General features: G+C 34.0%; 1 protein-coding gene across 8 annotated transcripts in view; it reads right to left on the bottom strand.

The window, feature by feature from the left end:
- SENP6 (SUMO specific peptidase 6) overlaps positions 1 to 14,347 on the bottom strand; it is a 117,410-nt gene that overhangs the window by 24,716 nt on the left and 78,347 nt on the right. For 6 of the 8 annotated variants that reach the window (XM_006931853.5, XM_045057755.1, XM_045057751.1 and 3 more), the window contains 6 exons: positions 12,886 to 13,056; positions 7,808 to 7,841; positions 7,205 to 7,399; positions 6,040 to 6,266; positions 4,371 to 4,480; positions 4,118 to 4,234 (listed from right to left, as the gene is read on the bottom strand). In XM_006931853.5, coding sequence (XP_006931915.1) covers positions 4,118 to 4,234; positions 4,371 to 4,480; positions 6,040 to 6,266; positions 7,205 to 7,399; positions 7,808 to 7,841; positions 12,886 to 13,056 — 854 coding nt within the window. Of the gene's footprint in view, positions 1 to 4,113; positions 4,235 to 4,370; positions 4,481 to 6,039; positions 6,267 to 7,204; positions 7,400 to 7,807; positions 7,842 to 12,885; positions 13,057 to 14,347 lie in introns of those variants that run through there. The other 2 variants (XM_045057756.1, XM_045057753.1) reach the window with 2 other exon arrangements.

The raw sequence follows: 14,347 nt of genomic DNA, 5'->3' as shown, positions 1-14,347 counted from the left end.
CATCTTCTGAAAACTACCATTTATATTCTTTTTGTATAAATCTGACTGTTTCAGACACCTAATACAATGGAATCATATAGTACTTGTTTTTGTGACTGGCTTATTTCACTTTGCATAATGTCTTCCAGATTCATCCATGTTACAGCATGTGACAGATTTCCTTCCTTTTAAGAACTGAATAATATTCCACTGTATCTATATACCACATTTTGTTTATCCACTCATCCAATAATGGACATATGAGTTGCTTCCCCCTCTTGGCTACTATGAATATGGGTGTGCAAATTCTTTCAATTCTTTTGGATATATACTCAGAAGCGGGATTGATGAATCACAGGGTAGTTCTATGTTTAATTTCTGAGGAGCCACCCTACTGTTTTCCTCAGTGGTTGTACCATTTACATTCCCACCACCAGTGCACAAGGATTCCAATTTGCCCATATACTTGGCAACACTTGTTATTTTCTTTCTTTCTTTGATAGGAGTCATCCAAATGGGTATGAGATAGTAACTCATTGTGGGTGTGACTTGTATTTCTCTGACGAATAATATTGAGAATTTTTTCATTGTTGGCCATTTGTCGGAGATAACATCTTTTGACTTAGCTACGAAGAACTTTGAACTCGAATGAATTTGTTAGAGGTCGCAGGAGTCTAACGTTAATCTGCAAAGTCAAGCATTTAAAATCTAGGGCAGTTTCTCTTGCTAGCAAATCTGATACATTTTATAACTTACCGAAACATACTCCATTACCATTAAATCTTCAAAAGGAAAAACAGTACTTTTGGAAATGGTATATAGTTAACATAATAGGAATATAATATTATCCTCTGATGTTAAGTATATCCTGATGGTTGACAATGTCGTTACTGTCAGTTTTGTATAGTTGTTCTATCAATTGTAGATAGAGGGGAATTAAGATCTCCAGCTCTATTTGTGGATTTGTCTGTCTTTTTAGATCAGTTTGTTTTTATTTCACATATTTTATAGCTCTGTTGTATGGTACACACCCATTTAGGATTGCTAAGTCTTCTTAGTAGATTCACCTATCATTGTATAGTGTCTCTCTCTAGCCCTGGTAGTTGTGTTTGTTCTTAAGTTTATTTTTCTTTCTTTCTTTTTTTAAGGTTTATTTATGTATTTATTTATTTAGAGAGAAAGCACATAAGCTGGGGAGGCGTAGAGCAGAGGAGAGAGAGACAAAATCCCAAGCAGGCTCCACACTGTCAGTGCAGAGCATGATGCGGGGCTTGAACCCAAGAACCATGATCATGACCCAAGCCGAAATCAGGAGTCAGACACTCAATTGACTAGCCACACAGGCGCCTCTTAAGTTTATTTTTCTAATGATATCATAATTCACTCCTGCTTTAATATTTGCATGGCATATCTTTTTCCATCCTTTTACTTTCGACTTACATATATTATTATCTTTGAAGTCACTTTTTTGTAAACAGGACATAGTTGGGCTATGGTGCTTAATCCACTCTCTGTTGATCTTGGTCTTTTAACTGAAATAAATAGTGCATTTAAATTGAATGTAGTTAGTAATATGCTCTATCTTCTAGATCACTGATTCTTTCCTCTCTCTTCTTTATTTTGTTGTTGAGCCTATCAAAGTTTTCATTTGTTACTACAGTTTTAGTTTTAAAATTTCCATTTCTTCCTCATTTACATCTATGTTTTTCTAAGTTTCACATATGTTCACAATTGTTCATTAAAGAATTTTTATATTGGATGCTTTAAAATCTGTCATAATTTTTAAGTTTATTTATTTTTGAGAGGGAGAAAGAGAACAGGGGAGGGGCAGAGAATCCCAAGCAGGCTCTACACTGTCAGCGCAGAGCCTGACATGGGGCTCAAACCCACAAACTGAGAGGTCATGATCTGAGCCAAAACCAAGAGTCAGATGCTTAACCAATTGAGCCACCCAGGTGCCCATGTCATAATTCTAGTATCTGTGCCATCTTGGTGTTTACTCTCTGTTTTTCTGTTTGAACTCTGTTTCTTGATGAGATAAGTAATTTTCAAGTGAAATATGGACAGTTTGAATATTATATTATAGGACTCTAGATCTGATTTAGTTCTTGTGCTGTAGCAGGCCTCCCCTGGCACCGCCTTCCAGTGGATGCGGTGGGTGCTATCTCATTACCACTAGGTGGAGGTGAAGTTCAGGTTCTCTACTAGGCCACCATTGTTATGAGAGGTGGAGGGGCTCAATGTTAATAGTAAGTAGGGGTGGAAGGCTCCCCACTAGGACTCCATTGATACCACCTCTGCTAGAGAGGGAGAGAATAGAGTATCTCATTATTCCTCAGGGACCAGGTACAAGTCCAGCTCTACATTTGACCCCGATCTAGCTCAGGGTCACTACAACCTTAAAGTTACTTTTAGCCCTTATCTACCTTGACCTCTGCTGTACTGACATTAAATGTATCCTCTTTATTTAAAACTTTCACTTCCTTTCAACTTCATGACATAACGCTCTCCAGACTTTTCTTCTTACCTATCAGATCCTTCAAAATTTAGTCAAGAGAATCTCTTTCTTCCCTGTCTCTCTTTAACTTTCCAGATTCTGTTCTTGTAGCTCTTTTCCTCATTCTGTATTTCTTCCTAAGCAATTTCACCCATTCTCATAATTAAATTACCACTTGCAAAATAAAACCTCCTAACTCTCTATGCCTCCAAGCAAGAACTCAAATGACTTCCAGAACCATATGTTCAACTGCTTATTGGCACTGTCCCTTCTGTTGTTATTAAAGACATCTAAAAGGAACTCATCCTGTCCTCCATCCAAACCTGTTCTGTTTTTGCATTCACTGCCTCACAGGTAGTGACAAAATCATTTAGCAGGTCTCAGTAGTTGGAAAGCGAGGAGTTATCTGCCATCCATTCCTCTCTTTCTTAATATCCATTCAATCAGTTGCTAAACAACTCTACCTCCTAAAAAACATTTATTTCCTCTTCACTCCAAATAAAATGACTTAATCAGGCTTCTTATATCACCTTAATTAATTTCCTTAAGTCATCTCTCAACTACACACCCACAATGAACATTCTTGTCAAAATGATCTTAAGGAAGCTCAATTATAATATCAAACATTTCTCTGATCAAACCTTTCACTCTTTATAACAATGTTTTCTTTTCCGAAACTGTTGAGTGCAACCATTAGTAAGCTATAATATCAATTCAGCAGCTTTCAACAACCAGTTCTTTAAAAAAATAGTTTTATGAAATACATTTGAATGAACTAGAAAAAAAATATATTTTTAAGTTTATTTATTTATTTTGAGAGCCTGACTTGGGGGCTCGAACTCAAGAACTGTGAGATCACTACCTAAGCCAAAATCAAGAGTCTGATGCTTAACTGACTGAGCCACCCAGGTGCCCTGAATAAACTAGAAAATATTGGCAAGTGCTAGACATACTGATAAGGTAAGTTCTGTTTTGTTTCATATACACACTCATTTTATATCACAAACCACTGAACACATATAAACTTAAACATACAGAAACACTGCACACACATGTATTAAGCATGTGTATACTGGGTCATGATATAAGCTCTTCCAGGAAAGCTTCTTGGTCCCTCCTATTTCTGTACCCATGAAGAGAATGAAACATTCTTTTGCTGCTATATCTATACCATGTTAATGCTCCTGTCAAAGCTTTAATCCCTTTTTCTACTCCCTACAAAACCATAAACTTCTAACACAGTACGTGGTTCATAGCTGGCACTTGATGAAATACCAAGTAAAAAATCATACTTTTGTGCTTACACAATAATTTATTACCTAACCTAAGGTAGTAACAATTTTTTAAAAGGCTTGAGGCAGTATAACAATAACAACATAATAATCTAGAATTTATGAACATGTTGTATTTGCCAAGTATTTTCCTAGTGCTTGACATGTATTATTTAATTCTCATACCCTTTTAGATATTATTTTCATTTTTTAAATGAGAAAACACACAGGTAGGGACATTAAATAATTTCCCAAATGTCATATAAGTGGTAGTGATAGAATAAAAAAATTAAAAAGTTTTGATTCTAGAAAACAAAGATATACATTATAGAATGTTAAAAATGTGCTAAAAGAAAGAAAATTAACTTACTTCAAATAAAAGTCTATAATAACATCATTTAAAAATTCTCCTTCACTTAGACAGTGTAGGTCCTCATTAGTAACGGAGATGCCTCCCTTAGCTGGAGGTGGTGGATATACTATCAATCTGTAACAAAATAAACAAAAAAACACAAGCAAAAACCACAAGTGTGTGTGTGTGTGTGTGTGTATGTACAGAATTGAAATTTAATAAAACGGAAAAGAAATTTAAAAGCACTGCAAACATAAATGAATACTCTCACTTTTCTACGGGGCCCATGAAGATGGTATGATTCTCTCCAGTTTCTTCCTCATCATCAAAGAACTGGAATTCTTGTTTGTTTTTAAGTTGTATTTTAGATTCAAGGGACACCTAGTAAAGGAAATTAAATTACCAGTTTACAAAGTCAACTGAGAAATTTTTCACTAAAAAAAAAAAGTAAACACAAGACAAGAATACTTTTCAATTAAAGAAAATTACAAATATGAATTTAAAAAGTATACGTGACTTTAAAAAGAAACAGGCAAAACTATGGTCCACATTCTTTGTAGGTGTAGTTTCAAGAACAGTGATATGCTTCCAATTTTTGTAACAATGGTTTTATGGTATCTTATCTAAGATCTCTATCATCCTTATTTGGATTATGTTTGTAAATCGAAAGAACAAATATAGTGGTTTTTTCTTCTGAGACTGGAGGTCTATCTAAGTTCAATGGCTAGGCAATCCATGGGATATGGGAGGAGAGGCTCAGGGAACCCAGTCCAATGAGCTTTAGTTCTCCAGAATAACAAAGAAAGAAACAAAGAAACAAAGAAAGACCCTGCGTTGAAATTTTATTCTATTGCAGCTGCCTTACAGCTCCAGTTGCTTTTTTCTTCCTCATTAACAATCTCTTATAGCAAGTTTTACAAAAGAAGGGGAATGGTTCCTCTTCCTTCTGTTCTTTTCCTCAACCCACTTACTGTGTGAATAGCTCTTCTCTGGTGAGACCTTACTCAGCTTCACCAAGATTGTGCCTTGGATAACCCTATTTCCAATTTGTAGGCAGGTTGGAAGATTTTAAGTATTTCTAATAAATTAAGTCGGCAAAATTCAGTTGCATGATAAGGAGACAAATTTTTTTTTTTTAATTTTTTTTTTTCAATGTTTATTTATTTTTGGGACAGAGAGAGACAGAGCATGAACGGGGGAGGGGCAGAGAGAGAGGGAGACACAGAATCGGAAACAGGCTCCAGGCTCTGAACCATCAGCCCAGAGCCCGCCGCAGGGCTTGAACTCACGAACCGAGAGATCGTGACCTGGCTGAAGTCGGACGCTTAACTGACTGCGCCACCCAGGCGCCCCGAGACAAATTTTTATTATGTAACATTATACTATGTGTTATAGTACACAGCCTTTGGTTCAGGTGGCTTTAGAGTTACCTACTGTATGATTAGTTATTCTAGAACTGGATATATATGTTGACAGTCACAAGCAAATGATATGTATTCTTTGGTTCTCAAATTTTCAACTATGTGTACACATGGTACATATAAATGTACATCAAGGACCAAAATTCCTTTATTTGTACTGAATCCAATACATCACTAGGAACCACTAGCAAATTTAAGAGTAACGATTAATTTGAATGTAGCAGTATGAACATGTATGTTTAGACTGGGGTAAAAAGAAAACAGGATAAGAGAAAAAGACAAGATGAAAAGATAATACAATGTGGAAAGAACTAAAAAAATTCTTTTGAGACCTGTACCAAGTACTATTTGTGTCCCAAGTCACCTACCCACCATTGATTTTCTGACACAAGATAGTTTATGAATCACATATAAAAGCAAATAATTCTGAAATGGAATTAAAAAGATCTAACTCCAATATTTCCCTTTAAAGCTAGGCATTATTTAAAATTACATTAAAAAACTAAAAAACATAATTACATTTTTAATTTTGTTTTCTTTTTGCCCGCAACTTCCTTTGATGCTCTCTTCATAGGTTCTTGTACAGGCAACAAGTCTGCTATTGGCTTCTTCAAAGGGAATTTTCGCAAAAAAATTGGACACATTATTCTTTATACCAATGTCGGTAATGATACTTTCAAATACCATATTTGCCTGAGGATCAAGGCCATTTTGAAATATTAAAATTATGTATTGTTCTTCCAAATCTGAAAAAAAAAATAACTTTAAGTCTAAAAGAAAAAGATAGGTAGATATATATTAAAAAAAGAGTAACAGCTAGTTATTTCCAAGGCTATCACTAGAAATCCTGGTACATATGTTTAAAATAGTTTGGTATACAGTGGATGTATAATAAATACTGGAATAAAGACCAGTAACGGTGTCATCTAACAATGTCACCTGAAAGTTATTAAGAAAAAGGAACTAGGACACATTACCCTAGCAGGAAGCTTAAGAACAAACCTGTTCATGGATGTATTAATTTACCTCGTCTAATAGAATCCAATTATATTTATAGTTTTAAATATATTTTAATTAACATTTTTGTAAAACAGAAATTGCCAGGTGCACTATTAGTAGCTCTAGAGAATTTAATTGCAAAAACTACTGTTCACTAATATGCCAATTCTTACAGCTTTAATAGTAACTATCAATTTTCATCATTAAGCTGAAGTAGCAATTACTGCTGAAAAGTATTTACCTTACAATTAGTCATCCTATGTCATAAACGTCAGAGGTGAAGAGATACAAACTGGAGAACTACATCTATTATTGTAGAGGATGAAGACTCATTCTAAGAAGCCACAAACTTCCTACTCAGGGTGTTTCAAAGATTCCAGAATTATATGGTCGATTTACACTTAGCACTCCTTCTAGCGCATTAATTTTCTTTTTCATTTTACTCCGATTATAGTTTTAAAATAAGGAATGCAGATCTTTTTTGAGTTTTAACTCGTTTTGAAAACCTTCTAAATGGGTAAACCTGGGTATTATCTTTAGAACTTCTACTTTCTGTGGGCTTTTTTCATCATTTATAAAATGGGAGACTATATAGATATTTCGAGATCACTGTAAGGACTGTAGATAGGACATCTATTCAAGTGCACTCACACTGTATTATTTTAATGTGTTCCACAAAACTTACTTGTTACTTTATTTATTCCCTTAGAATCATTCCAAACTTTATCTTCCATATTCATTTGCAGTTGCATGCTCAGCTTTTGATAAACTGCTGGTATTGTCTGAAGAAATACAACTGGTAATTTTCGGACATTACACCATTCACATTTAGTTAGATCAGAGGTATTTAAAGTAATCCCTACAGGATCATTTTCTGGTTCTGGAGGAAAATAAATGGAAATAGAAAAGGAATTAATTCTAAAAATCAAGAATGGAGGAAACTGTGAAGAAATACAAGTTTAAAGTTAACCACATATTTGCTACGCTCTATAAACAGTAACTGCAGTGGGAAATGAAAAATCTTTATAACTATCTTAAAGAAGCTTCTACATTTTTTTTTTTTAAATGAAAAGAGGATTCTAATGAAGTATACTTAAAAAATTAAACACGGGCTTTATAATGTTACAGAATTAAATTACACTATTAAGATACATGCCCTTTGTCAAGAAAACATGTAAAAATGAATTCATCTTCATGAATTCTATGAATATCATTTAATATTTTATTCTTGTAAAGTGTTTTATTGTAAACAAAGCTATAGTGACTAAAAAGACATAAAATAGCTTACCTTCTAGCTGTATCTTGATAAAATCTAAACAAAACTAAAAAGTAAGATAAATTAGTATCAATCATAAACTTACAAAGATTTTGCTACAAATATCCTAAGTGTCGTATTGTTATTTGAGACTTAGACTATAGAAGGCAGAAAAACAAAACCATCTACCATGTACTTAAATATGAGATCTCCCCCCCATTCCAAATTTTCCTTCAGAAAGGCAAGCTTCACCTTTTTATTCAAATACTTAGAACATTTCTTATATTGGTTTATATTTCTTAGAACTTCAAAGAGATATTGACAGAACATTACAATGAACACCTGAATACCCTTTACCTAGATTCACCAACTGTTAAAATTTTGCCACAATTACTCCCCATCACTCTTTCTATGCATATACACTTCCTTTTGCTAAACCAGCATAAAACAAGCAGAGGACATCATGACATTCCCTAAGTCGTTCAGCATTTATCTCCCAAGAACAAGGACATTCTCTTATACAACCAAAACAGCATTAGTAGTACACCTAAGAAAATCACAATTAATTCCATCCAACATGTACTTCTTACTCCAATTTCCCCAACTGTTCCAAATTTTCCTTTATTGTGTTTTACCTTCCCCAAGCCATAATTCTGTCAAGGTTACATTTGTTTCTTTTGTCTACCTTGGTCTAGACCAGAAATATGTCCCCCTCTGTTCCTCATGACATGACCTTTGAAGAATCCAGGCTAGGTTCTACAAAATGTACAACATCTTGAATTTGTGTTTCTTCAATTTAAAATTCAGGCCACACATTTCCAGCAAATTTAGCACATAGGTAATGTCTTATACCTCCTACGACATCACACTGGAAGGCACAGGATGTCAGGCTGTACTAATAACAAGCTTAATCACTTAGCAAAGGTGTGTCAGGTTTTTCCACTGTAAAGATAATATTTTTCCCTCAGTAATTAAATAGTAACCTGTGGAGAGATACTTGAAAGCTTGTGAATACCTTGTTCCCTAATAACCTTTCCGCCAATGGTTTTACATTCCATTGAAAATTCTGCCTCAATCAGTTATTATTGGTACTTCTAAAAAGGCGATTTGCTAATAATTTTAACATGGAGAAGACATATTAAGTCAATATATCCTACTCATTTTCTGTGTTACCATTAAGAGAATGCAAAAGGCAGACAAGAACTTCAAAATGCATTTTAAAATAAGTTGGAGGACACCTGGCTCAGTTGGTAGAATATGCAACTCTTGATCTGAGGGTCATGAGTTCAAGCCCCACATTTGGTGCGGAGCCTACTTAAAAATAAGTAAGTTGGATTGATATACCAAAGAACAAACAGATATATTAAAAGCAAGTTTATTAGTAAAATGCTCATGGCAGAATCTAGCTGGGAGTTTTATGAGCATTCACTGTAAAATTATTTCAACTCTTGTTTAAAAATTTTCACAATGTAGGGGCTCCTTAGTGGCTCAGTTGGTTAACTGTTCGACTTCTGATTTCGGCTCAGGTCATGATCTCACAGATAATGAGATCAAGCCCCACACAGGGCTCTGCACTGATGGCATGGGGCCTGCTTGGAATTCTTGCTCTCATTCTCCCTCTCTCTTTCAGAATAAACATTTTTAAAAAGTAAATAAAATTTTCACAATGAAGAAAAGGAAGCAAAGAGATATAAAATAAATTCAGTAATTATTACAATAATTACTAAGTCTAGAATGTTACTAAACATACCTTCTAAAGACGATGCCTGTAGATAATATGATAAATGGGGACACCAAGAATGCTTACTTGTAGCTAGGGAAACATTACAACATACATAGAAGCTGAAGTTACATGCTTTAAAAAGTATGTTAGAGGATTCAAAAAGTGGCAATAAGGATGACATAAACACTAATGTGGAAGCATTTGAATAAAACTGCTGTATGAGATATAAGAATAGAAAGAAGCATATCTAAGTATCTGTCATTTAAAAACTTGTATGTAACTAAATTACAAGTAGACATTGGGCTTTTTCACCATCATATCCAAGAGTTTCTAAATTTAAGGTAGCTGAAAACCTTAAATTTTATATCTTCTCATTGGAAAAAAGAGGGATTGTATTATATTTGGGTATAAATGCTATTCCTAATAATGTAAGCCATTTTCCTGTAAATTAAAAGTATTTACTTTTAAATAAAATTGGCACTTCTAGGGGTGTCTGGCTGTCTCAGTTGGTAGAGCATGTGACTCTTTTTTTTTTTAATTAAAAAAATATTTTTATTTATTTTTGAGAGAGAGACAGAGAGAGAGAGAGCGAGCAGGGGAGGGGCAGAGAGAGAGGGAGACAGAATCCCAAGCAGGATCCAGGCTCTCAGCCCCGACATGGGGCTCGAACCCACAAACAGTGAGATCATGACCTGAGATGAAGCTGGATGCTTAACCAACTGTGCCACCCAGGCGCCCCGAGCATGTGACTCTTGATCTCAGCGTTTTGAGTTCAAACCCCACAATGGGCATAGACAGATTACTTAAAAGTAAGATAATATAAAGATTTAAAAGTGGAACTTCTAGATAGTATCAATGCTTACACTGAATGAAATTAAAGTAATTAAATTATCCAATAATAAATGAGATTTGATAAAATATTTAAAACAATAAAACATTTAAAATCTGTTTCTGAGATTAATGATGACATGGAAGATAAATCACTTCACTATAAAACACAAGGCAGTTATATTCAAGAAGAAAATGTCAAATCATCTTTAATATATTATCTGAAGAAATTACAGATTAATTATCCTTCATTAAAGAATGTTCTTTGGTGGGGCGCCTGGGTGGCGCAGTCGGTTAAGCGTCCGACTTCAGCCAGGTCACGATCTCGCGGTCCGTGAGTTCGAGCCCCGCGTCAGGCTCTGGGCTGATGGCTCGGAGCCTGGAGCCTGTTTCCGATTCTGTGTCTCCCTCTCTCTCTGCCCCTCCCCCGTTCATGCTCTGTCTCTCTCTGTCCCAAAAATAAATAAACGTTGAAAAAAAAAATTAAAAAAAAAAAAAAAAAAAAAAAAGAATGTTCTTTGGAAGAATCCCATGGTAAGGAAAGTTAACACCACAGCTGCAAAATTCCACATTATAAGCACAACTTTTTGGTTGAAATATTTCACTTAAGCATTTGAAGAAAAATTACCTGTGTGAACACATTCTATATTACATATACTGCCTTTTACTTCTTAAAGTAAATCCATGAAGTTAATTTTCTTCACTAAATCATACATACACTAACCTATAATTTTCATATAAAAAAATTTTTCATTCTGATTTTAATGTTATGTAGGTTTTTTTTTTAAAGTAATCTCTACGCTCAATGTGGGGCTCAAACTCACAACCTCAAGATCAAGAATTGCATGCTCTACTGAGTCAGCCAGTCCCCCAATGCAGTTCTTGATAGCTAGCCTTGAGACCAAATGTGCACCTTTCAACTAAATATCTAAAATGCCAGCAAAGCCTTAATTATCATCGTGTAAAGTTCTGATTAACGGTGTCAATTTGGGAAAAAGCCAGAAAACCTATAGGGTGCCCCTGAGAATTTTTGAGCTATTTTGACTTAGAATGACACTTTTGTTAACTGACAGAAACCAGGAAAGATAATTTGTCCTATGAAGACTTGTAACAAAACACAAATTTCATAAATCCTTGACAACCTCGACATATGTTACAATGTTATTGGGTAATAATGGATTGTCTAGTCTATATATAATTTGCTTTAAATCTCTGGAGTACTTCTAGTTTTTAAATGGTGAGAAGCTGGAGTTTTTTGATTAAAAAATACAAAACAAAACAAAAAAACCAACCAACCAACCAACCAACCAACCAACCAACCAAAAAAACGCAGGACGTCTGGGTAGCCCAGTCAGTTAAGTGTCTGACTCTTGATTGTGGCTCAGGTCATGCCCTCACAGTTCCAACCCTGCATTGGGCTTTATGCTAATAGCATAGAGTCGGCTTGTGATTCTCTTCATCCCAATCTCTCTCTCTGCCCCTCCCCCATTTGCACCCCCCCCTCAGTAAAAAAACAAAAATTAAAAATTAAAAAAAAAAATTTAGGTTTCACATACTGTTTTGCTCTGATAAGAAATCAAGTCCATATATTATTTTCTCCTATACTAACCTATATATATTTTTTTCTTTTTGGCCATATTTGGCCATATTGTATCCTGAAACTATGAATCCTAGAAAATAAATAGCTATTACTTACCATAATTGAAATAGCAACAGTATAGCTACCTTTTAACTTTCCTTATGTGGCATAATGCATTTTCTTAAAGACACTACTTTATGTCTAAAGAACAATAATAGGGGACCAGGCTTCAAACAATAGATGAAAACAGACAGTTGGGGACGCCAAGTTAAGCAATCATAAAATAAGAGCTTACAAACTAAGTGTAGTGCTAAACGAAGATTAATTTACCAATAATGTACAGAATACATTAGGAAGAAGAAAAATGATGACTAAGAAAGCTGGTTATATTGTATTAAAATTATATTAAAATTTCAAATGCAAAATAAACATTTGAATTAAATTGGTGTCAGCAGAATAACATGGATGACAAGTAAGATAAAGGAACTACAGAAAGTCCTTTGGGCTTCCTGGACACTGAACTAGTCCAAAAGCACAGTGCCTCTTGTGTGATGACTGTATTCCAATAATCTATTTCTAGGAGTCTTAATGTTGCAAGACATTTTTCTACAGACCCCAAAGCTTTTGGATTCATCGTTCTCTCATTATCGTTCTTTAAAATACTCTTTTCACGCACTGAGCTGGCATGAGAATAAAACAGTAACATATTAGTTTTCTAACTCAGTGAGAGTAAGTATCTTCTTATGATGGATATGTCACTACCTTGAACATTACATTAGAATTTTTTATCCAACGATTTTTACTGTAAGGAACTATTTATAATTGTCTACATACTCTTAAAGCAATTTGAAATCTTGAAATAATTTTTAATATTCTATTAAATATTTTAATTTATAAATTTTAAAATATTATATATTAGCCTTAGCCATGTAATTTTGAAAATTATAACTGATACAGTAAAAAGCTTAAGAATGTACTTACAATTACAGGTTCTATTAATAGTCGGAAGAGTGTTCCTACTCGTATACTTCGACAGTTTAAAATGACACTGTCAAAGGAACTTTGGCAGCTTAAAGATACAGGATCAACTAAAGTTTCTTGAGACGTCACTTTACGACGTTTTAGAGGTGTGTTGACAATAGAATTACCAAACTGAAAAAGAAAAAAAATGTTTTCACTTTATAAGCAACTAAAAACAAGGTTGAAACTAAGCCGACATATGCAAAGAAGACCCAACATAAAAAACATAATTATCAAAATATTAAAGACTAATTTTACTTCAACAGAGGATGTAAATATTTATTGTTTCATATAACAGAAATCCTTCTTATTTTGTCCAGCTATACTATACTTTACACCTAGTCATTACTTGAAATTACAGTAATAGCATAACACCAAGAATGTACTTTGGGAAATCAGACTACCTAGGTCCATATCATAGTTATACCACCTTGTAATTATCTGATTTTTAAAACAATAATAACTCCTTTCCTAAACTCCTTTCCTAAAACTCCTTTCCTAAACTAAAATAGATAGAAGAGTATCTATTCAAATGATGTAGAGTATATAAACAGCTGAGCACAACGCTTCATGCACAGTAAAATGCTGGGAAAAAATTAGCTAGTAATAGTGATAGTGGCTGTAATATTTGGATTAAATCAGCAATTCTTTAGAAACAGATAATTTAGCGGAATGATTATTTACACTACAAAAAGATTCTTTAACATATTTTAAAATGTACTTGATTTGTTAAAATTTCAGTCACTTCCACATGCAAATTAATCATAATATAAAATACCATTTTAGGAGTATATAATTTAAATGTAACTAAAGTTACGCTAAAAACTTTATTAATAATTATCACAAGAATAAAACATGATCTTGATAGAAAGCAAGAAAAAAACAAAACCACTGCATAGAGACAGGCACTATTCTCCCACTGTCCCTCTAGAAACATTTCCATGATCTATGGTATAGGTAAAAATATGTATTAAAATATTATATATGTATATATACCTATATCTCTACAACTGTGCACACACACACATTTATTTCTCAACACTGAGTTTTCAGGCTCATTAACAGATTAATCATGAATATTTCCCCAAATTATTAACAGAAACCTACTAAAGAGGTTTAAAAGCTTTTTCAGTTTCAGAATTATTTCTTCAAATAAAATATCATTTAGCTCAATAATAAAATTGGTAATTATAAGAGCTGCTCCAGTTGAATCCAAAGTGGAGAGACTGAGTCTAGAAACGAGTGGTCCACATTTTTCCCAAGGAGCCTCTAAAAGAGCACTGAGAAACTCTTACTATTCACTGTGCCAGTCTGAAAACTGTTCACTCACAAACTCCATCGTATGGAAATCCATTATTTATTTAACTGAACCCTCCTATGCTGGACATGTGAGTTCTTTCTGATCTTACCCCATGACAACACT

The sequence above is a fragment of the Felis catus genome, chromosome B2 (genome assembly GCF_018350175.1).
Source record: "Felis catus isolate Fca126 chromosome B2, F.catus_Fca126_mat1.0, whole genome shotgun sequence".
In the NCBI taxonomy this organism is placed as follows: Eukaryota; Metazoa; Chordata; class Mammalia; order Carnivora; family Felidae; genus Felis; species Felis catus.
The sequence above is the reverse complement of the archived record's forward strand: the minus strand, read 5'-3'. Positions and strand labels throughout refer to the sequence as shown.